The sequence below is a fragment of the Varanus komodoensis genome, unplaced genomic scaffold (assembly GCF_004798865.1).
Source record: "Varanus komodoensis strain SLA01 unplaced genomic scaffold, ASM479886v1 scaffold7_3, whole genome shotgun sequence".
Classification (NCBI taxonomy): Eukaryota; Metazoa; Chordata; class Lepidosauria; order Squamata; family Varanidae; genus Varanus; species Varanus komodoensis.
In genome coordinates, this window is record NW_025336480.1 from 18375845 (window position 1) to 18399983 (window position 24139).

The 24139-nt window shown below is 40.2% G+C and overlaps 1 protein-coding gene across 3 annotated transcripts in view; it reads left to right on the forward strand.

Annotated features, from left to right (window-relative positions):
• G3BP1 (G3BP stress granule assembly factor 1) overlaps nucleotides 1–23924 on the forward strand; it is a 35466-nt gene extending 11542 nt beyond the window's left edge. For 2 of the 3 annotated variants that reach the window (XM_044454286.1, XM_044454287.1), the window contains exons 2-12: nucleotides 3945–4058; nucleotides 5494–5575; nucleotides 6486–6659; nucleotides 13631–13721; nucleotides 16838–16931; nucleotides 17393–17597; nucleotides 18824–18925; nucleotides 19912–20023; nucleotides 20537–20662; nucleotides 20760–20890; nucleotides 21991–23924. In XM_044454286.1, the coding sequence (XP_044310221.1) occupies nucleotides 3964–4058; nucleotides 5494–5575; nucleotides 6486–6659; nucleotides 13631–13721; nucleotides 16838–16931; nucleotides 17393–17597; nucleotides 18824–18925; nucleotides 19912–20023; nucleotides 20537–20662; nucleotides 20760–20890; nucleotides 21991–22197 (1419 nt within the window). In that variant the 5' untranslated portion in view covers nucleotides 3945–3963 and the 3' untranslated portion in view covers nucleotides 22198–23924. The remainder of the gene's footprint in view (nucleotides 1–3944; nucleotides 4059–5493; nucleotides 5576–6485; nucleotides 6660–13630; nucleotides 13722–16837; nucleotides 16932–17392; nucleotides 17598–18823; nucleotides 18926–19911; nucleotides 20024–20536; nucleotides 20663–20759; nucleotides 20891–21990) is intronic. The other variant, XM_044454288.1, reaches the window with a different exon arrangement.
• The last annotated feature ends 215 nt before the right edge of the window (nucleotides 23925–24139 follow it).

Below are 24139 nucleotides of genomic sequence, written 5' to 3' on the forward strand. Positions count from 1 at the left end.
TAGTGATGTCTGTTACCACCTAGTAACATTTGGAAATGCTGTCTCACCACATGGTTTATATCACCATTCCTGCATGTAAATATACATCTTCCAGATTATTTGTTTATATTACGTGCATACTATTTGATAGAAAACAATCTGAAACAGTGTATAGCTGCTTGTAACCTGAACACAAAGGATTATGGGTATCCTATGGAAGGTGGAGTGGTTTCCTCTATGATGGTCTCCTCTATGCGTCTTCCACCCTATCAAAGACTTTAGCTTTAGGCTATTTAAGGCTTTTGCCCTGTTGTGGAAGGATGAGTGGTTGAGGCAGTGCCGTGATATTGTGGTGGAGCCACTCTTCTCCCAGCCTTGCTTCTCCTAACATCCACAAACTTCTGGCTTTGAGATCAGCCTTCCAACCTCTAGGACACAGCTAGTGTGGTTCTTTCCATGCTGGATGCAAGCGTGGAGGCAGGATGGTCCAAGGTCGGAGTGGACTTTGACCTCTTCTGTGGCTGGCCAAACTAACTGCCATAGGATAGCACCTAAGTGGTGCCTTTTTTCCTGAAATATTAAAATTGCTGTTAATGCTAGGGTTGGGACAAACCCTTTCAGGATCCAGCCCTCCAGAATTGTGGACTTGCTCTTGTGCTGTGCCCAGTCCAGCAAAAAGAGGCATGTGAAGGGGAAGTTTGTGAATGCTTATGATCCCCCAGTTGAGAACCTTCCCTGTCAGGAGTGAGTGCAGAATGTGAAAAAGGGAGCTATGAGCATGTGAGCCTGTCACCAACCTTCTCTACTTTCTGCTGTCATTGGTGGCAGTGGTAGGCACAGAAGAATGCTGCTGCTTGTGGGGCTCAATTCCTGGCAAGTGCCCTCTGAAAGCTGGGTGCGGTTGCCAGGAATTTGAACTCTGGACTGCTGCAAATTGGACTGAATTTTGGGAAGCCAAAACCATGGAGTCTGATGGGTTTTCCCGCATAGAACAGATTCCTCACACGTTTCTCATTAACATGCTCAACTAATTCTAGGTTCAGTGAGAATAAATTAATAATTAAAACATCAAAAAGCAATCAAAGAGCAGCAGCATCAATTATAAGCCAGGGAAAGCTTGTAGAAAGGGAGGCTTAGGTTTTTAGCAGGCACTTAAAGCTCACCACATTTCTGCCTCCTGAACAGCACAGTGCAGGAGTTCCAAGTTTGTCTGCTATTGAAGAGCCCCACTTTTTAAATGTGAATTGGTAAAAAGGCTGCAGAGCACTCGGAAAAGCGCTACAGAAAAAGACATTGTGGAACTTTCAGTAGCTTGCTTTGAATTTGCACAGCATTTATGGGGATGAAGTCTCTTGGATTTGTCACGAATTGAACTCCACATTTAATACAGTTCCATTAACAGAGATATCCAAAGTTCCATCCAGTCCAACTTTGTTGGATGAGTTTCAGTTATGGAGGCCTGAGGATGTGTACAAGGTGCTTGGTCAGCTTTGGTCCACTACCTGTATGCTTGACCCTTGCCCATCATGGCTTATCATTCAAGGTAAGGGAGGGACGTGTATCTGGGTCCAGGAGGTTGTAAATGACTTGTTGAAAGAGGGAGTGGGCCTGGCCTCTTGAAAAGAGACTGTAATTAGAGACTAATTAGACCACTCCTGAAAAAAATCTAACCTGGACCCAGAGGATATTAACAACTACAGGCCAGTGGCCAATATTCCCTTCCTGGGCAAGCCGTTTGAGTGGGTGCTGGCTGAACAGCTCCAGGCACTCCAGGATGAAATATACCATCTTGAACCATTTCTGTTGGACTTCAGGCCTGGCTTCAGAATGGAGACTGTCTTGGTTGCCCTGTGGGATGACCTCTAATGGGAGAAAGACAAGGGGAGTACAACCCTGTTGGTTCTCCTAGACCTCTTGCTGCCTTTTGATATGATCAACCATTGTATCCTTCTGGATAGGCTGACTCAGTTGGAAGTACTGCTTTGCAATGGCTTTGCTCCTACTTGACTGGCTGGTTCCAGAAGGTGACACTGGGGGATTATTAGTCAGTTCCATGGCTTTTATTCCATGGAACACCATAGGACTCCATCTTATCCCCATGTGCTGTTCAACATCTGCATGAAACTGCTGGGTTATCCAGAGGTGTGGATTGAAATGGCATCAATATGTTGATGACACTCAGCTCTACCTCTCCTTTTCATCAAACCCAGGTGAGGCACTGGTCATTTTGAATCAGTGTCTGGGCTTGATAATGGAGTGGATGACATAAACTGCTCAACTAACCTTAATCCAGATAAGATGGAAGTGCTGCCGGTGCAGGGATCTTCTCTCCAGATTGGTGATATTATACCTGTTCTGGACAGGGTTGCATACCTCCTAAAGAGCAGAGTTTGTCATCTGGGGGGTGCTCCTGGATCTCAAATTATCACTGGAATCTCAGGTGGATTTGTCAGCCTGGAGCACCTTCTATCAGCTCAAGCTGATTCAACATGGCCCTATCTGGTCAGACAGAACCTGATAACAGTAACCTGTGCTCAGGTAACCCCTTGTTTTGGCTATTGTAATGTGCACTATGTAGGGCTGCCTTTGAAGACAATCGGGAAACTCCAGTTGATCCAGAATAGGGCAGTGAGGCTGCTGATGGGGACTGGCACATGAACACATTTCACCAATCCTCTACCAATTCCATTGGTTACCATTTGAAATCCAGGCTCAAATCAAAGTGTTAACTTTACTTTTTAAAGCCTTGAATGACTTGAGGCCCCAGGCTAACTAAAGAGATGCCTCCTCCCATGTGTGCCTACCCAGACCCCAAAATCATCTTTTGAGGCTCTTTCAGAGAGCCCCCTCTGCAGGAAATTAAGAGGGTGGCTATGAGGAGAAGGACCTTTTTGGTGGTGGTGCCTTGACTCTGGAATCAGCTCCCCATAGAGCCTTTCTGGTACCCTCTCTCCACTCTTTTTGGCAACAGGCAAAAACCTTATTTGCCCAATGTTTTAATAGCTTAAATTTTAAAATGGCTTTTAACCTTTTAATCTATTTGATTTTTATTATATTCCACTGCTTCCCTTGTTTTCACTTAAGCTTGGATTAATTTGGATTATATTCCACCCTTGGATTAATTTAAACTGTGGCTGTTGGGTGTCCCCTCCCAGTATTTTATTGTTATTTTATTGATATATTTGTTGATCTAATGTTATTATTTTTATTGTATATGTTGTCTGTTACAACTTTGTAAACTGCCCAGAGAGCCATTTTGACTAATAGGTGGTGCAGAAAACAAACAAGCAAACAAATGATAAGCATTCTGTTGTTTGTGAAATGACTAGCAACAGCTGAACTTTGGTTAGGTATATATAGGAAAAGGTAGTCTGCTAGGTACCCTGTTCCAGATGTTTATGGCATTGTATATCATGTATATCAGAGCTTTGAATAAGGCTGATAGGCAACTGATGCAGGTTTTTTTTAAGCCTCATGTAATGTATATATGGTTATGTGCCTGCATGCATCTGAAGTGGACAATATGCACGAAAGTGTGACAGAATAATTTTTGCAACACATTAGCATAGCTAGGTTTCTGGAACAAGTTCTACTTAGCATCTCTGAAGCCAGGTGAGGTGAACAGGTCTTACCAGTACCATAAATATCCCTGTGAAGAATTTAAGAGGCTTTTTGTATTGTTATAATTATCAGTGTCCTTGCAAATTTGGGCTCTTGTCCTTTTTGAAGGAATTGTTTTGAAAGTCCTGTTTGGATTATTGCCTGCCTGCCTTCTTTCCTACCCTTGAGAGATTTAGGGGTAGTGAACTTGTTTCTGACTGAATAATGTTTAGGACTGTGCTCTGGTAATTTCAATGTATGTAACAAATTGGCAGCTATGTGTGAAAAGGAGATTTGTTACAGTTTATCGGAACTTTCCTTTGCAAGCCATGATTTGAAATTTTCATGATGCTTTTGTTCTTCAGTTTTCAGTTGACCAAAGAAATGGTGATGGAGAAGCCAAGTCCCCTGCTGGTTGGGCGGGAGTTTGTGAGGCAGTATTATACTCTGCTGAATCAGGCACCAGACTACCTGCACAGGTAAAGTTACCTCTTTTTCTTGGGCATGCTTTTCTGTTCCTGGCATGAATTAAAATGTGTGTAATTAGATAAATGTGTAAATGTTTTCTTCATTATCTCTTTTAACAGCTTCTTCCATCTTTTTCTTTTTCTGGCATGCTGGCTATGGATGAGTTTAGCAAATTTGTGGGAGGCAGGAGGGGTGGAGTCTTGAATTCTAGCAAGCATAGTTGAAAATTAACCCAAATATTCTGAAATAAGAAATTATTTAAGCCCCACTCCTGTCCATAATGTCCCAGAAGATAAGGGGTTATAAAACCTGGGCATTTTTTATGAACAGAGTCAGGAACAGGTTCCATTAGAACTACTTCATTGCTTGATTCTGACTTGACAAAGGTGAAACATTATTTTTAAACGGAATGGACAGAATTAGAATATTGCAGATATCTATTTTCCTTTTGTCCTTGATTTTGAATGAAACTTATGCAAGATCTAGGACCAAAACCTGTTTTCATTGTCAGTGTGAAGTAATAGTCTTAAAGTGTTGAAGTGATTTTTAAGCAATTCCTCATTCTTGCATTACTCTCAATTTTATAAAAAGTAGTTTCCAGACTTCTTCAGAAAACATAAGACAAAGAGGTGAACAGCCTCCCAAATATTTTGGGCTTCAACTCCCATGATCCTGTGTATTGGCAATGGTTGTTAAGGCTTATGGAAGTTGGAGCCAAAACTGCCTAAGTTGCCTTTCCTTAGACCACACCATGGAGTATAGGTGTTATGTTGACCAAATTGTTAACGTAATTTACCGGGTCATGAATTACACAAAAAAGATACAGAAAGCAGAATTTCTTTGTAAAGCAGCAGAAGGCATTTGGTGTGAAAGGGATGTCTTAAGAACTGGATAACAAAATGAGCAAGTCCAGAGGGTTTTTTAAAGGGACTCAGGCTTGGGAAAATATTGTAAATCAATGGTTCACTCAATCATTATGGCTGCTTGTTTAGTCAGATAGTGCCTGGTACACACCATACCCTAATCATTTGTTTGGATGTCACTTTCAGCCTGTCTCACCTGGGTGGCATGTTTTCTTGGAAGAGAGGAAACAATCCTCAGATAAACCAACAACAGCTCTGCTTGTTTAACCCATGGTCACAGTCAAACCCATGTTGGTCTTCAGGCAATTTCTAGTCCTCTGTGATGACCTGGTTGTAATGACAAGCCTAGGATAGATGGAATATAGATTATCTGTTTAAGACAGGCAGTTAAAAGTCATGTCCTTGATAATGAACAGTTGCAGAAATTGGTTTGATAAGGTACTGACTTATCTGTTGAAATGAAGCAGGAAGTTATTGTGTCTAAAACCAGAAGTACAGCAATAGGTAGCATTTTAATACTGCAGACCCATGGAATGGTTTGAAATTGACATAAGTGAAATATATGCAAATTGTTCTCTCACAGGTTTTATGGAAAGAATTCTTCTTATGTCCATGGTGGCTTGGATTCAAATGGAAAACCAGCAGATGCAGTTCATGGGCAGTCTGTAAGCATTGAAGTCACTTTGAGTCATCACAGTTAAAACACAGTCACCAAGTTTGTGCAATCTCTGAAGGGGAAAGTTATGGTAGCTCCGTTTTCCTGCTCCCATGTGAGCCATTTGTGTGCTGTGCCTCTTGCTAAGTTATCTTTATGGTGTGTAAGCAACCATGTTGTCTGAACCCAGAGAGGTGCATGGTGGGAGTGGCTTCCAAACTACCCCAGAACCCATGGGTTATAGAGTTCTATAACCCATGGGTGGTTTGGAAGTGATCCACTGCTGTCCAGCTTGTGGGTTTAGACTGCATGACAGCCCACATGCCACGAGTGTAATCAAGCAGATGGTGCTGTACACAACTGGCTTGTGAGAAGATAGAGAGTGGCTTCTTTTTCTTGCTGATTGTGTGAAACCTGGCCAGTGTAAATGTCTGAAAATACTTCAAATTAGAAAGATAGATTTTAGTTTATAGGGTGTGAGACCTGTGCCAGCCATTCACAAGACTGTGTAAAATGTTCACAGGTCTTAAGTAGTAACATCATCATTAGAATAGTCTTTGAGGATCTTTTAGCACTTAAAATTTCTACTCTTACTATATTTAATGTGTCTTTCAGTGCCTGCCCTATTATTTGAAGTTAGAATTTTAGATTTAGTACAGAGGATGTAATTTAAGGAAGGTGTCATTAAAAGTTAAATATTTAACTTTATTGAAGAAAGGCATTTATTGACACAAAGGCTTGAATCAACTAAAGGAATGAGACTCTTGGCTATATGTGCCTGTGATTTGTTTTCTAGTTCTTCATTTTATTCTTTGTGCCACTAAATGCATTCATGACACTTAATATTTGGTTTCTCAAATCTTTTTTGTCTCTCAAATCCTTTTGGCCTCCTCTAATATTTCTTTCACTGATTTGCTTAGGATATCCACAAGAAGGTTTTGTCACTGAATTTTAAGGATTGCCGCACGAAGATTCGCCATGTGGATGCCCATGCCACTCTTAATGATGGTGTCGTTGTGCAGGTCATGGGCGAGCTCTCAAATAACACGCAACCAATGCGGAGGTTCATGCAGACTTTTGTTCTTGCTCCTGAGGTATGTTGCCTGCTGGGATTTATAAACATGAATCATCATGCTATTGAGGCTTCAGGGTCAGGGATGCTAGGGAAGGGTGGGTAGAACTTCCTCTTTATTGTTACCTGCAGCACTGTTTTAAAACTGGGTTGTTAACAAATGCAGAGAATTTTTATTAAGAGAAATGCTTACAATGTGTATAGTTCCACAAAAATATCTGTACTTACCTACAAAAATATCCGTACTTACCTATGTGTTAGATGTTCTTTATATTTTAGTTGTGTTACAAAGGGATAACTGTCAATATACATTTTTGGGAAATATTGTTTACTGCAAAGCTTTGCTCTCATACTTCATAAACAAGAAATTTTGGTGTGTGAGTGCCAGGACCCACATACTTTGCATTAAAGGGGAGGATGCATGAGCCAACATTGTCAGGCCCCTTGCACCTTCCCTTTCAGGGAAGTCCTGTTTATTCTTAACATAAGTTCCACTGTGTCCAGTGAGATCTCTCATAGGGTGCTCTTGTGATGCATCTCTGTGGGAGGTCAGGCGTCAATCTCCTCTCCTCCATTGCCAAACATTCAGATCTTGGGGAAGGGGAAAAGAGGCTTACTTTAGTACTGCTCAGCCAGGGTGCTTTAAACACCCAATGCCGAAACAGCTATATCCAGCCTTCCCTTCTAGTTTGGGGTTGGGATAGGAAACTTCTCCTTCATCGCACTGAGCCTTCCAAGCCTCAGCACAATTATGGGGACAATTCCTTCCCTTCACAGTTCTAGTCTATAAAGAGAAGCTGGCACACCATTCTTGGGTTTGTGGTAAACAGTTTAATTTAAATGTCAGCCCAGTTTGTGTCTGCTGTGAAAGAGACAAATTTCATGTTGGGTATAATTAGAAAAGCAACTGAAAATAAAACTGTCAAGCTCATATTTCCCTTATACAAAACTGTGGTGCATGCACACTTAGTTCTTGTCACTGAACCTAAAAGCGTTTTTGTAGAGTTCAAAAATGCAGGAAAAGGCAACTAAAGTGATGGAGGTGGTCGAACAACTCCCCTATCAGCAAAAGCATTATTTAACTTAGAAAAAGGGTAAGTATAGGAAGATGTGATAGAGGAATTAAGTGTGGAACAGAGAAAGTGGATAAAACTTCAGTTTTATGGGATGACCATGAGTTGATCTGTGGAGATTTGGACAGATAAAAGGAAATACCACTTCACATACTCATAGTGCACAGTTAAACTGTGGAATTCAGTTCTACAAGATGTGGTGATGGCTCTAAAGGGGATCAGATGTTCAGGAAAGATAAAGCTATCATGGGCAACTAGTCCTGATGGCTGTATGCTACCTCCAGTATCAGAGGCAGTATTCCAGGATACACCAGCTGCTGTGGAACTTGAGTGAGAGTGTTGCTGCGTTCCTGTACTGCTTGTAGGTTTCACATGGGTAGCTGGTTGGCAGTTGTGTGACTTGAATATGGGAGCAGATGTATTCTTGGTCAGATATAACATGGCTGTTAGGTTTTCCTTTTGTCATCCTCACAAGAGAAGAGTGAAACAATTGTAGTGGCAGTGGTGTTCAGCAGAAATAAAGATTCAGGCAGACTAGTATTGTAAGCTTCCCGTCCAAATCCACATGCAATGTTCTGAAGTATTAATGGCTGGGTAGATTTGATTTAAGTCAAATTGATTTAAGTTATGATGTGAATCATGCTTTTCAACATAATTTGCATGTATGCCTGCCTTACCTGTAGGTAGAGGAACTTCATTAAAATATTCTCAGTCTGGGTCTCTCTTATGGCCTGCTGCCATTACTGGTTTTCTCTTCCAGTAAAAGATTAATATGATAAACTGGCTATACACATAAAGTTCTGAAGACCTATGTAGTATTCTGCTCAACAGTGTTCACTTTTACTGCTTACCCCTCTCTCCTCATACTTAGCTTCTTGTACAGCTCTATTCTACTCCCAAAAATCTTCTATTCATTGAATTTTTGAAGCTTAGCCCTTAGAGGTGAGGGGTTGATTTTGTGTACATGGATTTGCAAAGGAAGCAATGGGATTAAGGTCTTTTTCTCAACTCTGTATTTTTTAACATTTTTGCTGTCAGGAGGCATGTGATCTGCAGACTCAAATTCACCGTATTGAAAACTATAAAACCAAGCAACTGTGACTATACCTTCTAGTTAGAAAAACTGCCCAATAAACTTATGAAACCTAGAAGAGCATGACATTGTGAATGGATTAAAAGAATTCATTTACCAAAAAATTTAAACATTGCATGAATATACAACCTTGTGCTGTATAATTAAAAACTGATCCTTATTTCTTGCTGAATAAACTTTGGACTATAATCTATCTTAAATAGAGGGCTATCTTTAGATAGATTTTTCCTCAAAAAGCATTTCATTTTTAAAAAAAATCTGATTTAAATTAAAAAATCCAATTCAAATTTTAGAAATCCAATTTTTAAAATATAAAACAGATTTTTGTCCACACTGATTAATGGTTAGCAGATACATATGATGATACGGCTTTATTTGAAAATATTGTTTATTCTCTTACTTTTGGTAGCTGAACTTGGGGTGGTCCTAAGTAAATGTTGTTATTTGACTGGCCATGACCTTCAAAATCTATGCCAGAAATATATAAAACAATGTTAAGGATTATAAAGAAAATAGCTCTTCTAGTGTCCTTCCCACTGTTACAGTATTATCTGTTCTCCATGAGTTAGATATATGGGGCCGGGGGGGGGGTTGTCCTAAAAAACCCCTGATTCAACAATGTATTAGGTGCATTCTTCAGTACTTTATGGCAGATTGTCTTATCACAGAACTTGCACTATTGTTACCTACATGCATTGTTAAATAGCACTTCCTGATATCCTTAAAATTCTTGAACTTCTCTTGCATTTCTCTTAACTCTTTAACTGTCAAGTTAATTGCAGGCAGGATTAAATCTTTTGTTAAGACCTTGCACAGGAAGTATTTGTTTCTTGCATTGAGTTATATAATACATTTTTGTATGCCCGATATGTTAGTGTGTGTAAGATGTTGTTTTACTTGGCACTTAGTTTGGACTTTCTGATTGTGCTTATTTAAAATAACATCATCATTTGACTTTCTGGTTGTTTTAGTATTTGTCGCATTGTAATAGCATATTCAATATACTACATTTGTCTTCCTTTAAATGTGTTAGAGAAATTTACAGTGTAGCATTTTCTATCCAAGTGAGACAGAGATGGGGGGGAGGAGAGAGGGAGGGAGAAAGAACGCATGAGCGAGCACACAGGTTCACTGTAAATCTCATGCTAATCTGTTTTAAGTAGAAATCTGTTTATACTTCAAGGACAACTAGAAGTATGGGTATATGCATGTCATTCTTATAAAACTGAACAGCAAATTACTATCTGAGTTTGAATTCAGAGCATGACACCAAGTGATGAACAAGTAGAGTCTAGAGTAGTTCATATTTTTATGAATCATTGCTTTGTGCTAATTTTGAAATAAAGGCTATGTTGTAATAGCACCTTTGATCTGCCCTTTAATATTTAGCTGGGTTGTTTCTTTTCTGTTAAATAAATTGGAAAAACTATGTGCAGCATTTTCTATCAAAGTGCTAGATATAGCAGCACTATTTGGTTAAGTATAGATCTCGTCCATCTGTTTTATGTGGGTGCTCTGCCACTCCAATTCAACCCCATCTTCTTGTGATGCCACTTCCACACAAGGCATGTGAGGAGAAAATTGGATTTCTGCTAACCCACCAATCAGCTGTTTGGCAGACTAGTGGAAGCCTGCTTCTGGTGCGGAATAGCTGCACAAGGAAGATTGTGTTGGGAAGCAGGTATACTGGGCTGACTGCCTTCATTGCCTGTTGTAAAGTCCCCCAGCCCCCATTCTCAACCAGCTGTTTGGAGAACTGGTGGGAGCAGATTCTGTGAGCAGATTTGTATTTAAACAACAGGCATAGGTTAATTAAGTCAAAATTATATGTACCTTCTCATAGTGACTTCAGAATATAAGTTAGGAAATAAGCTGGCCAACTGCATGGAAACAAGGTAATACAAACTTTGAGTGATGCCTTTGTAATAAAACAGTTTCATGGTAGCATTAGAAAGTTTGGAGCCCAGATGCTCTTGTAAATGAGAAACATTACTTCTTAAATATCTTCTAACTTAGGGAGCAATCCTGTGGCCCCTGGACAGCAACTGAGGGGACATAGAATGTTTTGGATTCCCATGTCTGAAGTCAAGACAACTTCCTATTTTCAGAGTTTGGAATAGAAATCCATCCCTCCCTTTCTCCTTCATGGAAAGGATCACAATGTCTGCCTCTCCAAGAGTAAAAGGAGCCATTGTGATGGTTGGGGAGGGAAGGGAGGATAAAAGCTGTCCAGAGGCCTGTGGAATGCTTTGCGTGGAGGGAAGAGAAGATGACCTCTGCTGTTCCTCCCATACTGCATACAGTGCTTATAAGCCTCCAAGTTTGGGCACCTACAGACATTGAGACCACAACCCACAAGACTGTGCCTTTAGTAGCATTTAGTAATTCTTGCTAAATAGATAATTGCAATCTTGTAGATAGTGAAGATGTATTAGACATCCTGTTCCCATAATTCAGTTGCACTTTAAAATGTTTCAAACCCAGTAAAAATTATCTTAGATGTAACATGGTGTTAGCTTCTATAGCTGAGCTAAGGAGGTATCTCTTTTACTGTTTCATTTGTATAGTACACAAAAGAGCAATTTGAATAAAATTACTTTTCCCAAACATAACCGTAAAATGGGGGAAAGATATAAGATGAACAATGGGATAGATATTAGCAGCCCTTAATTGATCATTGCAAAATTTATCCATCCAGTCAACTGTCTCACATAGTATTTGTAGCTGTACTCATCTCACTTTCATGTTAAGATTTTGAGTGAAGATTGAATGCATATATAAATGGTAATGTGTAAAGTTGCCCTCATTGTCTGACCACAGTAGGGAATGATGCATGTGGGATGAAACCAATGCACTACTTGTCAGCGGATATGGAGGACATAAAGTTTTGTAACTGAAGGTTTTAGATTTCTGATGTCATATAACTTATGGAAAAGTTGCTATGTATTTAAGTAGCACAGTTTAGGCAAGTTTTTGCTGGCTAAAGATCTGTAACCTTTTTGTGCATTGGTCAGCTTTGATACAAGACTCCTGTAATACATTAGCTTGTGCTCCTGGCTTTGGGCTTTAGTGTACCAGTGGACGTTTATTAATCTGTTCCTGGGTAATAGTACAAGTTTCTATTATTCTGATGTGTATGCTGCAGTACCTGTGCAGAGATGAGGATTCTTTGAAGCTTTGTTAAGCAGGAATTGTTGTGAGCTGTACACAGAAACTTCTCTATAAGTCTTGAGTGGCCTTGTATTTAAGCACTTGCTTGCAGCTATTGATGGCAAAGAATTGTATGCAGGTAAGTGAATGGGCTGACAGAGGAAGGATGGAACATTCTGATCCTCTCTGTTTCAAGGCTGCTAGAAGAGCAACACTCCCTACTCTACACATTGCATTAAAATGTAGCATGCTGTTGAACAAATGTGGGAGCTCTTTGTTGTCTCCTTGCCAGACCCTAGCAGTTCATTAAAAGGGGCATACTCCTGTCCTTCAGTGCCAAAGTGCCCTGTGGAGGGTCCTGTGGATTGGAGGCTTGTAAGTACAGCAGGAATTTCTCCTCCTCCTCTCTATACCACCCATAGCCAAAGGTCTCTGCAGTGACTGGCTCTCTGGATTGACTGCCTGCCAAGTTCATACAAGCTACAGATCTTTAAGCTTGTGTTCAGTTTGGTATTTTGAACAACCTTTTTGGAGCACTTTTCCAGCCGTATGGTTCGCTTCCTTTTTTCTTCCCCCAATATATTTGTTGCCAGGTTTTCTGTACAGACGTGATTGTTATCAACTGTGACTGGATATGGGTGCTACAAATTGTACAAATGTCTCAAATTCTGAATTGCTGTCCCATCAATCATGAATACAGTATACCCTCTTGAAGTCGCGGTTCAGCATTTGCGGCTTGTCTTTCACTGGATTTTTCTCTGAGTCCAAGCTGATCTTCTAGCAAGTAAGCCAGTGTCTCCCCATGTGGCATCTTACTTGCAAGGAGATTGTTTCCTCTGAGTTTGGACTTGCTAGGAGAAAACAATTCCTGCCTGCCTCCCCAGCCAGCCCGCACTGCCTTGGCAGCCAGTGCCCATAGCTGGCACCAAATTCGCGGTTTTTTACAATTTGTGGGTGCTTTAGGAATGTAACCCTCACAAATTTTGGGGGCCTACTGTACTGCAGTCACAGACATAAGGATTATCTTTTTGTTTTCTGGCTGGCTAAGGTTGTAAATGTCCTTAAAGTAGTTCTTGCACCAGTGCTTCTCTGTTTGTATGGTAATACTGTGTTGGAAGAATCAGAAAGGGAGAAATGGTAACTGTCTAGGAAACTTTACTAAAAGAAATCAGTATCAAGCACCTACGGGCTATCTATGCATTGCATGAATTTCAAACATTACTAATAAGATGCACACAAAATAGTAGATAAACACAGATATAGGAGCAATACATTGAACTGCGTGGAGTTTCAGGTTGGCGTTATTTAGTGAAAGAGCAGCCCCTACCCTCCAATAGATTAGGAATATCTGATACATGAAGGTAAGACTGCATTGCCTTTCAATCTGAAGCAGAATGTAGAAGTGTATCCTCCCTATTCTCCTAATCCTCACCTTGACTGTATTAAACTGCCATGGTGTATCAAGTATTTTAAGATGGCTCAGAGATTAATGATTGTGTTACCAATAGAAGCATCTCTCTGTATTTTCTGCAAAGCAAAAATAGATAAAGCACTGTTGGACTGTCTTGAAGGCGAGAAAATGATTTATGCTGGCAGATTAGCAGTAGCATTGTATTGGTTACAAGTACAATGAGTATGAGTAGCAGAATTTTATTTTCCTCTTTATGTTTTCTCCAGGGGTCTGTTGCGAACAAGTTTTATGTCCATAATGACATATTTCGCTACCAGGATGAAGTTTTTGGTGATTTAGATGCTGAACCTCCAGAGGGTAAGTGCAGGTGAACATCCTGACTCTGTTAGCATGTTTTACTCCTACATTCTGAGTAACTTATATTATGACTTGCCCAGCCAGGTTCAACCTTCTTACAAAGAATAAACACAGTCGAATTCCCAATATCAACACACACTAAAATTTCAGAATTAGAAAAAAAGAATATCCTCTATCCTTTAAAAGTCCATTAAAGATCTTTTCAAGCAGGACCCTAAAAAGATGAGCCTTATACAACTTAAAGGAGTATGACAGTCTAGTTTGCTTTGCATATGTAGCTGAAAAACCAATGCACTTTCAACGATACAGTTACAAGCATAACTTAAGTTGAATATCCCACCTAGTTTTGGAATAAACAAGTTTACCAAATTCTGTTTTCATAGTTACTGTATGTAGAATTTAGTCGGAGCATGTAGCTGGTGAAAGGCAGTTGTGAGAAGCTTCTTTAAATTGTTGTGTAATTTTACTGCCTCCTTAAAACCTTCATTGGCTCAATCAATCTGGTTGGTTGCTGGAGAAATTGATTGACATTGTATGGTAAAACTGAAGTCCTAACGGTGACAATAGTAGCATTAAACTGGTGTAACAATTTTTGTGGAGGGGACTCTCCAATCCTGATGGTTGTGGTTTTAGGGGTACCTTTGGCTCATTACAGCCTTCAGCTCTTCACATTGCAGCAATTGCCAGATTGAGACACAGTAGTAGTCACATTTTACTGGTTCAGGAGCTATAGCTGTTTCTGTCTTGGGCAGCTGTTTGTTGTTCTGAGGACAGACTACTGCAGTGTGCCTTTGTAACACAGTCTGCTTTTGAAAAACATTTGGAGGCTTCAGTGGAAACCCTGCCTCAGCAGTCTGTGCATTGCATGGATCTCCTGTTTGTTCTGTGATGTGAACAAAGTTTAGTTACATAAGAAAGCAAAAAAGGTAACTGTCAATGGCAGCTCTGCTCTTTGTTATCACTAGTCATCCTTCCTCCTCTGGGAATAATGAATTGCAGGATACCTAAATAAATTATCCTCTTGGGCCAGGAAGTACACATAGTACTTCTACTGACCTTTGGAATGGGATCCATTCGAGTTAATCTCCTGCATTTTAGGGATATCATTTTAGAGCTGGATTACCATAGTGGCTAGTAGATTGAGCTACAAATAAGGAAGTCCTTGCATTGGCCATAATTTCACTAAGGGAATCATTGCAAACTTCTCTTGGACCTGTTGAGAGCCATTGTGGAGAGGTGGTTAGAGGGTTTGGGACCTGGGAATCCGAAGCTCATTAGTTGACTTTGGGCCAATCACAGATTCTTAACCTAATCTACCTCACAGGGTTGTTGTGAGGATATAAGGGAGGAAGAAAAGCTTGTAAGCTCCCTTGAGTTCCTTGGGAAAGAAATTTAGTCTGACCCGTGGCTCCACTCATGACATGCCTACCATGTGCATGTCCAGCCTATCCTTGAACACCCTCACCAATAGGGCTTCAATCACTTCCCATGGAGGTGATTGAAGCCCCATCACCTCCCATGAGCCTATTCCATACCCTCGGGGTCCTAACTGTCAGGAAGTCCTTCCTGGCATCCAACTTAAACCTTGGTTCCCTGAGCTTTGTTCTATTGGAATGCATCCTGCTCTCCTCTGCAGGGAAAAACAGGCCTCGACCCATCTCTGTGTGACAACTTCTCATGTACTGATATGCCCCTAATAGATCCCCTCAGAGTCTCCTCTTCTCCAGACTGAAAAGACCCAGTTTCCTCAGTCTCGTCTCATACAGTTTCTTCTGCAAACCAGCCCCAATCCTTGTGGCCCTTCACTGCAGTGATTCCAACCTGACAATATCTCTCCTGTAATGTGGGGCCGAGGACTGAACACAATACTCCAGTTTCAGGCATACCAGAGTCGTGTAGAGTGGCCTGAATACCTGGTATTCTAGAGAATACCTCTCTATCAAGAAGCCACACTTCTGGATATGCATCCAAGGGTGGCATACACTCTCTTGACTGCTGCGTCACACTGCTGACTCAGGTTTATCCTGCAGTCAACCATTACCTTGAGATCCCTTACTCAAGTGCTGCTCTCCAGCCACTTGTCCCCTAAGCTGTACTGATGACATCTATTCCTATGCCCCAAATTCAAGCCTTTGCACTTATCTGTATTGAATGCATTGTTGTTGCCTGCCCACTTCCATAGTCTGTCAGTATCTTTTCTAGATCTGGAGTACTTGCTCCTCAGTTGTGGCCACTGCCTCCATTTTAGTATCATCTTCGAATTGCAGACTAGTCACCCCTTCTTCCATGTCATTGATGAAAAGTTTGAACAGGATCACTCACAGGACAGAGCCCTGGGGGACCCCACTGTCCCTGGCCGCCATCCTGATGATTCCCCACTAACAGTTACCCTCTGCTTTTGGTCCATTAACCATTCCCTAATCCATCGGATAGTGATTCGGTCTATCCCAAAACTCATCAATTTCTTAACTAGGATAGCTTTGTCAAAGACCTTGCTGACTTTAACTTTGTCAAAAGCCTTGCTGAAATCCAGGTAAACCACATCAACCACGTCCCCTCCGTCTAGTCACCTTGAAACCTTGTCATAGAATTCTACAAGGTTTTTCTTGTTTTTGTGGAAGCCATATTGCATGGCTGCCAACCTCCCTTCCCAATCTAGGGTTTCTAGAGTGTTCCCTATTATGAGCCTTTCCATTGTTTTACCCAGAATGGATGTAAAGCTAACCGGCCTGTAATTCCCTGGGTCCCCTCTGCTACCCTTTTTGAAGATTGGCACCAATCTTCAAAAAGGGTAGGGGTGGGTTAAAAATGTAATGTAATATTAATCTTGCAATATGGAACGCTGCTCTGCTTTACTACAATGTAGGGATTACAGCAGACTATGATGCACAAAATGTTTCTTAAGTGCTTTATTTAATCTATCGTTATTGAAACAAATGCACTGAGGTCATCAGTTTTAAGATTGGTTATAATAGTATCAAATTATAAAGATAGCTGTTTAGATAAAATTAACACATCCCTAGTATGTGAAAAATTGAGTGCATATTGACTGCAGTGCAGAAACTGGCCGGGGAACTCATGATCTCTTGAATAAAAGCTGCTACTTATTTCATTAGAATCCGAGGAAGAGGCAGAGGAACCTGAGGAAAGGCAGCAGACTCCTGAGGCTGTTGCTGATGACCCAGCAGCCTACTATGAGCCATCTGTCAGGTAAATATGCATGTCATGGTTAGGCCATCTCTTCTGACCAGTTTGCCTGATACTGCTGGCTGAAATGAAGTTAATAGCCCAGTTTTCTGGAGAATAATATGTATTGCTAGGACCTAGTCTCCAGTCTCTCTGTTTTAATCTCTTGTCTGTCAAGATATTAAGTAATTTTGGCACTAAAGGTCTATCAGTTCTTAAAACTTACTGGAAGGGAAGGGTGTTGCAAGACAGATTTTCAACTTTCACGCTCTCTGTGTATGCATGGTTTATAGAAGTGCATGAAAAATCTCTGCTGATTAAGAAGCAAGAGAAACTTTGCTGACGTAAGTTGAATTGTTGCATAAGATTGGAAGGTTGTATGCAGCACCAGTGCTGAAGCAGCATACAGCTTAGATATTGTTAAGTTTTGCTATTGAGATTTGTAGACAGATTATGTTTAATTATGGTATTTTACCCATCAACAGCAATGACTTGGAGGAACAGTTGGAAGAACCAGTTGCAGAGCCTGAACAGGAACCTGAACCTGAACCTGAACAGGAGCCTGAACCAGAAACTCAGGAAGAAAAACCTGAGTTAGTGCTGGAGGAAGTGGCTCCTGAGGAGGCAGTGGAGAAGAGTCCTTCTCCAGTCCCTGCAGACCCAGCTCCTGTAGTGCAAGAGGACCCTAGGGTAACATGCAAGTCTTTAACTATATTCCTTGTGAAGCTTACCCCTGTGTATTTTAGCTTAAGAACATAAGAACATGCTGGATTACACCGAAGGTCAGTCTAGTCCACCACAGGGTGGCAAACCAGCTTCAGACAGGATCCCTTAAACAGGATGCGTGCAAGTCCTCCTCCTGCCCAAGCTGCTCAGCAGCTGGTGTTTGCAAGCGTATCACTTCTGGTAAAGGAGGAAGCACATGGCCAGCAAGACTAGTAGCTACTGATAGCCTCGTCCCGCATTAATCTATCCATACCTTTTTAAAGCTATCCAGATTAGCAGCCACCACCAATTACTATGGCAGCGAACTTCTTAGTTTAACTTTAGTTGCTTAAACAATGAAGTGGGAGAGTGTTTACGGGAGTTGCTGAAATCTATGAACTATGTAGATGTTTATGTTATTTGAAGAAAAGACAGTTTCATATATCTGAATAGAAATGGAGTTCTAGGAATAGTGACATTTGGGTGACTAGAGTTGTAGAGAATCAGGGTTGTATAGAGTGGTATTCACTTTTGCTGATTTGCCAGCAGAAGCAGGAGGAAGACATTTTTTATGATTCTTCTTCCCCTGCAGCCTTTCGTCAGCATCTAGATCTCTAGTGGAGGGACCATGCAGAGTAGATCTCATGCTGCATATGCAGGGGGCTACAGAGGAAGGACTGATAAAAAAAAAGCCTCCTTTTCATTCTGCTAGCAGACAGACTTCCACCAGCAGAGTGACCGCTGTTGAGTGTAATACTCAGAATTAGTTTGTACCAAAATGTCAGGAAAACACCTATTGGGTTTCTGGTTCTCCTAATTGTTCTATGTATGCATTCATTACACATTCTGCAGGCGAAAACAGAGACTGCCATAGTGACATCTGCAGCCATTAACCAGTTGAGTGGGTTTAGATAAGCTAATTTTGTAACAACCAAGAAGCAAGTATATTTGTACATCACTTTTGTTTCTCAGCTTTTGGGAGTACATGAAAAGAAACTTGGCTTGTTATTTACCAAAGGGAAATGCTAAAATAATGAAAGCATTAAATACTGTTTATATAAATGGTCTATAATATGCAAGAAATTGTGACTGTGGAATTATGGATGAGAGATAATAGGAATTTTGGAGAATGCAAAAGCATTGTATAATTTTGAAGAATATAGATATCTGGAATTATTAAGTAATACTGAAATATTATTTGTTCTTGTCAGACTTCATCATGGGCATCTGTAACTAGCAAGAATCTACCACCCAGTGGAGCTGTTCCAGTATCTGGCATACCACCTCATGTTGTCAAATTACCTGCATCACAGGTAGGAATATCTAATAGCCAGTGAATGAACTTGGGCATGGGTCTTGTAGAATTCAGATTAGTGGTCACTTGATGATATCAATGGCCACTTGATAATGGATTTAACCATATGCTCATTTTTTTGTGGGCAAGCCAATAGCCTTTTCCTTGGTTGGATTATCTATTGCTGGAAAATTGCTTTACCCTAGTTTGGAATTCAATTCACCAAGTAGTGTGTCAGTTATATTTCAATACACTTTGTGCATTAGGATTGCATGATAAAATGGGCTGTAGGACATAATAAATACAAAAAGCTTATGACATAATAAATTTGGTAATCCTTTAGGTGCCGCAGGACTTAAGGTTGCATAAGTGTCAAGCTTGGTTAGTGTTGATAACTTTGCTCATGACCAGTGATGCATTTTCAATACCACTCTTGCTACTGCCTAAATGATTTGAGAGAGTTTCTTAATGTATAACCATTTAGATTTATTTTACCTCATTAATAATGCTAGTCAGATGATTCAGACCATAATTCAGATTATAAAATACATTTTTAAAAGCCCAGCAAAGAAAAAACATTTTCAGGCCCCTTTGGAATATCAAAGAGGAACAGGGCCTGCTGGAGGAAAGACCTCATTCCTGATTTTTTGTGGTGATAATATAATCTGTCCTAATTTGGCTATAACTTCCTGGTCTGATGCCACTCAGGATTTTTAGGAAGCACTTTTAGGAAGTAAGATTAAAGTACAACAGCGTGCTTGCTCTGTCACAGGAGAGAGATGGTAGAATATTATAGGAAGGAAGTACTTTTTCCACTTCATTGTACCAGTCCAGATTGACTCTGTATATTGTAGTTTCAAAAGGACAGGCTATGCCTAGTTAAATGCTCCATTCTGGCTTTTGAACATATTTTCCCCTTTCCCTGGAGTTCTTAGTTTAAAAAAGATCGGAATCAAAGTGGTTGAGATGCAATTTTGACTTGTTTGTGTTGGTACATTTTTGTAGCCCCGTCCTGAATCTAAACCTGAATCCCAGACTCCACCACAGAGGCCTCAGCGGGACCAGAGAGTGAGGGAGCAACGGACAAACATCCCCCCACAAAGAGGCCCTAGACCAAGTAAGAAAAACTAAAGCATCTCACTTTGCTGCATTATGTAGACATCATGAGTTACTTGGTAATAATATTTAGTCATTAAAGTGTAATTGATTGTTTAAAACAGAAAAAGCTAAGTATTCCAATTTCTGGACTGCATTTGGTGATTAAATCTATCTGATCACTGTGTGTCTTCCCACTGTGTTGGGAAGGATTTGGGACAAAACTCAGATCCTCTGACACCTGAAGTACCACAACTAATTCTTATGTGGACACTACATTCAGCTTTAAGCTCTTGATTAAGAGATCCCTTGTATATTAATAATGGGGGATTTTCAGCGAGAAGGGGAAGTTGTTTGGTTCTTGTATTTTATTTGAAAACATGAACAGCTCTTGCATTTGTTAAATGATTGGCAACTTTTTATGGCAGATAATGCTATGAGAGTGTTTTGTAGAAAGCAAAAGTTGCTCTTCCTTATGGTATTCAAAATCATTAATAAAACTTCTATGGCATATTTTATTTCTCTATTTTTCAAGTGCGGGAAGGAGAACAGGGGGATGTAGAATCTAGACGAATCATTAGATACCCAGACAGTCACCAACTTTTTGTTGGAAACCTCCCTCATGATGTGGATAAAACCGAACTAAAGGAATTCTTCCAAAGTAAGTAATGAACTTTGTTTTCCTACTGGTGGGGTTCTGGGATTGTGTCCAAAAGTACATGCCTATTTCTGCAGAGCAGTCTAATGTGTGATCAAAGAACTTGCAAATTCTCTTGCAGGTTATGGAAATGTTGTGGAACTACGCATCAACAGTGGAGGAAAGCTCCCTAACTTTGGATTTGTGGTGTTTGATGATCCAGAACCAGTTCAGAAGATCCTTAGCAATAGGGTAAAAATGAGCAATGTTTAAGTGAAATGGGCTGTGTGGAAGGGCGCTAAATTTTCCTCTTTTGAAATAAGAAAGGAAACTTTTGCTTTAAAAAATGCACAACCATTTAAAAGCTCCCTCTTCTAAGAAGGAAATGATTGAGCACTGTTAAATGAATGTTGCTGTACGTTTTGGGCATTTCTTACCTCTTGACAAGATTGCAGCATTAACTTGTAGTGATCATTCCAAACAATTTTTATTTGCTGCTGTTAAATGGAGGGTGCAGAATAAATAAAATGAAAAAAGAGTCGGAGCAGCTTCCCTTTGAGGAAAGGTTACAACATTTGGGTCTTTCAGTTAGGTACAACATTATGCATTGTCTGGAAGAAGTTGAGAGATGAAATTGTTTTCCCTCTCATGCTGTTAGAAGCTGGGGTCATCCAAGGAAGCTGAATGATGGGAGATTAGGATAAACAAGAGGTGCTGTGGGATCTTCTGTGTGAAGATGTAGGGATTGCCATCAACTTGGATAGCATCAAAAGGGGGTTAAACACATTTTTATAGGATAAGTTTTATCTGTGGCTACTATATGTTCCTTCTGTTATCAGAGGCAGCATGTCTCTGAATATCAGTTGCTGGAGAATACTAGCAAGGAAAGTACTTTACACTTATGTCCTGTCTGGGGGCTTCCCATAGACCTCTGATTGACTGTTGTGAGAACAGAATGTGGGATTAGAAAAGTCTTTGGTCTGCTTGCCCCATTTGTCAGTTAAATGCAATTTTTAAAAATAAGTAATGAAAAGGGGACACGGAAGGAAATTATGCATCACAGGATAACGGATTTGGTAATTCCTGAGCAGTCTGTGGAGAAAGAAGTGGCTGGGATCTGCTAAAAATATTTCACACTGCTACTAGGGTGCACAGCTATCCAAATGTTTTGGAGTGGTGAAATGAATTAGGCTGGGGTTTATGCCTACACAGTTACATAGAAATAATTCCTATTGAATTCTGGGGCTTATTTCTAAGTGGACTTTTACAGGATTTCACTGTTCATATATGTACTGTTATCTGTGGTATTCTTACCTATTTAGTTATGTCGGTTTACCACTTTTCTCTTGCAGCCAATAATGTTCAGAGGAGAAGTGCGTTTGAATGTGGAAGAGAAAAAAACACGAGCAGCCAGGGAGGGTGATCGTCGAGACAACAGACCCCGTGGGCCTGGTGGCACGCGTGGGGGGCTGGGAGGTGGGATTCGAGGGCCTCCGCGTGGAGGGATGTCTCAGAAACCAGGATTTGGCACTGGAAGGGGCATCGGGCAACGCCAGTGATTAATGGATGACATGATGAGACAAACCCTTCTTCCTGCAGATTTGTGAATTTCAGCCTTGGGTATCTTGGAATGTGGCCCTACCTTGTTATAGAGACTGCTACGTTTGATACTATTTTGGCCCATTTTGTTTGTGTTTGGTTTCGTGATTTTTTTTCTAGTCCTTGTCCCAAATTCCAGCTTTGTGGAACAGTATTTCAGGAAAAAAAATGGATTTTAAAAAGAAAAGAACTGAATCTTTGCTTGCTGCAGACATATGGACTGGATTTTTATTTTTATTTGGTACCAGTGGTTTTTCCAATGGAATGTGTGGAGCTTTTTTCTTACTGAGATGGGGTGCGCTTCAGTCAGTGGAATTATCCTTTTCAGCTGCATGTGTTCAGGAGCCTGTAGGAAAACCTAGCACGTGACAAACATTTCAAGGGCAGGGAAATTGGTTTATTCTTTGGGAGGTGGGGTCATGTGACTATCCAACCCCAGTATGGAGATGTTGCCGCTGGAAAATCGACATTACCCTTTTCTCTGTGGCGCTTTAAAAATGGAAGAAAGGGTGCATAGAATGTTTTCTTTTGGTACATGATCACGAAAAGGAATTCTCACTACTGTTTTACCACTTACAAGGATTGTGGGATAGGTTTTAAATGTCTAGAACTTGACTCTTTAAAACACTCTTCCTGAACTTGTGAAAATTTTTTTATTGAACTAGGGAAGTTTTTTCATGTTTAGTTTGTATTTGTATTAAAACAAAAACAAAATTGTTGTGCCTTCTATTTATCTCTCATTCCAGTCTTGGCAAATTGTTAAAAAAAATAAAAAAAGTCTAGATTTGCTTTATCCAGTTTTGGAGTATGTTGAAGTCTTTCAAGAGATCTGTTTGTTCTTCACCCCTCCTCATTAACATATATGTTTATTGAGTTGCACGGTTTTGCTTTTCCATAGCCTTATAGATTTGTGTAACACTTAATGCTTTCTGATGAGGTTCAGGGGCCCAACTGTTGTATTGACATCACCGTTAGCTCTGAAGTGAGTGCCTTCCACAGTAATGTGACTATGGGAAATGAAATCATAAATCTTTAATAGTATGCATATGTTCAGTTCATGTAGTTGGTTGCTATGATGTTAATAGTCATCATTGGCTTTTAAATGCCATTCAAATAGGGGTCAAGCTATAATGCCCTAGTTCTTATATATCCATATTTCACTGCAATATATTCATGGTGTTGGATAAGCTATGGGACATCTGTCTTTGCTGAATGTATATAAAACAAAATAAAATGCAGAACATCATTGTAGCTGTTGGAGTGCCTGATAGTCTTCTGCACTAGGTTTTGAGAACAATGCATGGCGTGCAAGGCCTCTGGGTGAACAACTGCAGCACCCAATTTAGGAGCAGTTTGGCTCTGATGTAGACTAGAGAGGAATGGAGAACTCAGTATTGTGAGGCAATACTACTAAATTGTATTCATCACCATTTGCTTATTTACATGAAGATGGTGACTTAGTTGTGATATGTGGCAACTGAACTAAGCCGTATTTGTATTGTGCAGTAGATAATGTGAACAAATGTCAAACTTGAAAGACTTTAAGCCAATTCTGTTAAAACTGCTTTTGAACCTTTTAGCTGTCTGTCAACTGTGTTTCAAATTTCTATCTGTAACTAAAGGATTAGAATTTTTTAATATGGAAAATTGGGGTCCTTGTGTTTGAATAAACCCAAAAGTTTGTTTAGATTATTTTCTTATTTAAAAATGTCTTAAAGGACAGCTAATAAATGGAATTAGAGCAGCTTGCATTGGGCTATAAAATGTGCAGAGAGCATCTGTTATGGGTAAGTAACTTGTCTGATGAGTGTACTTCACACATTTATGTGGATCATGAACAGAACACCTCTGTTGAGTGTAAAGGAATTTACCAATAGCATAAACCAGAACAGAAATGTTCAT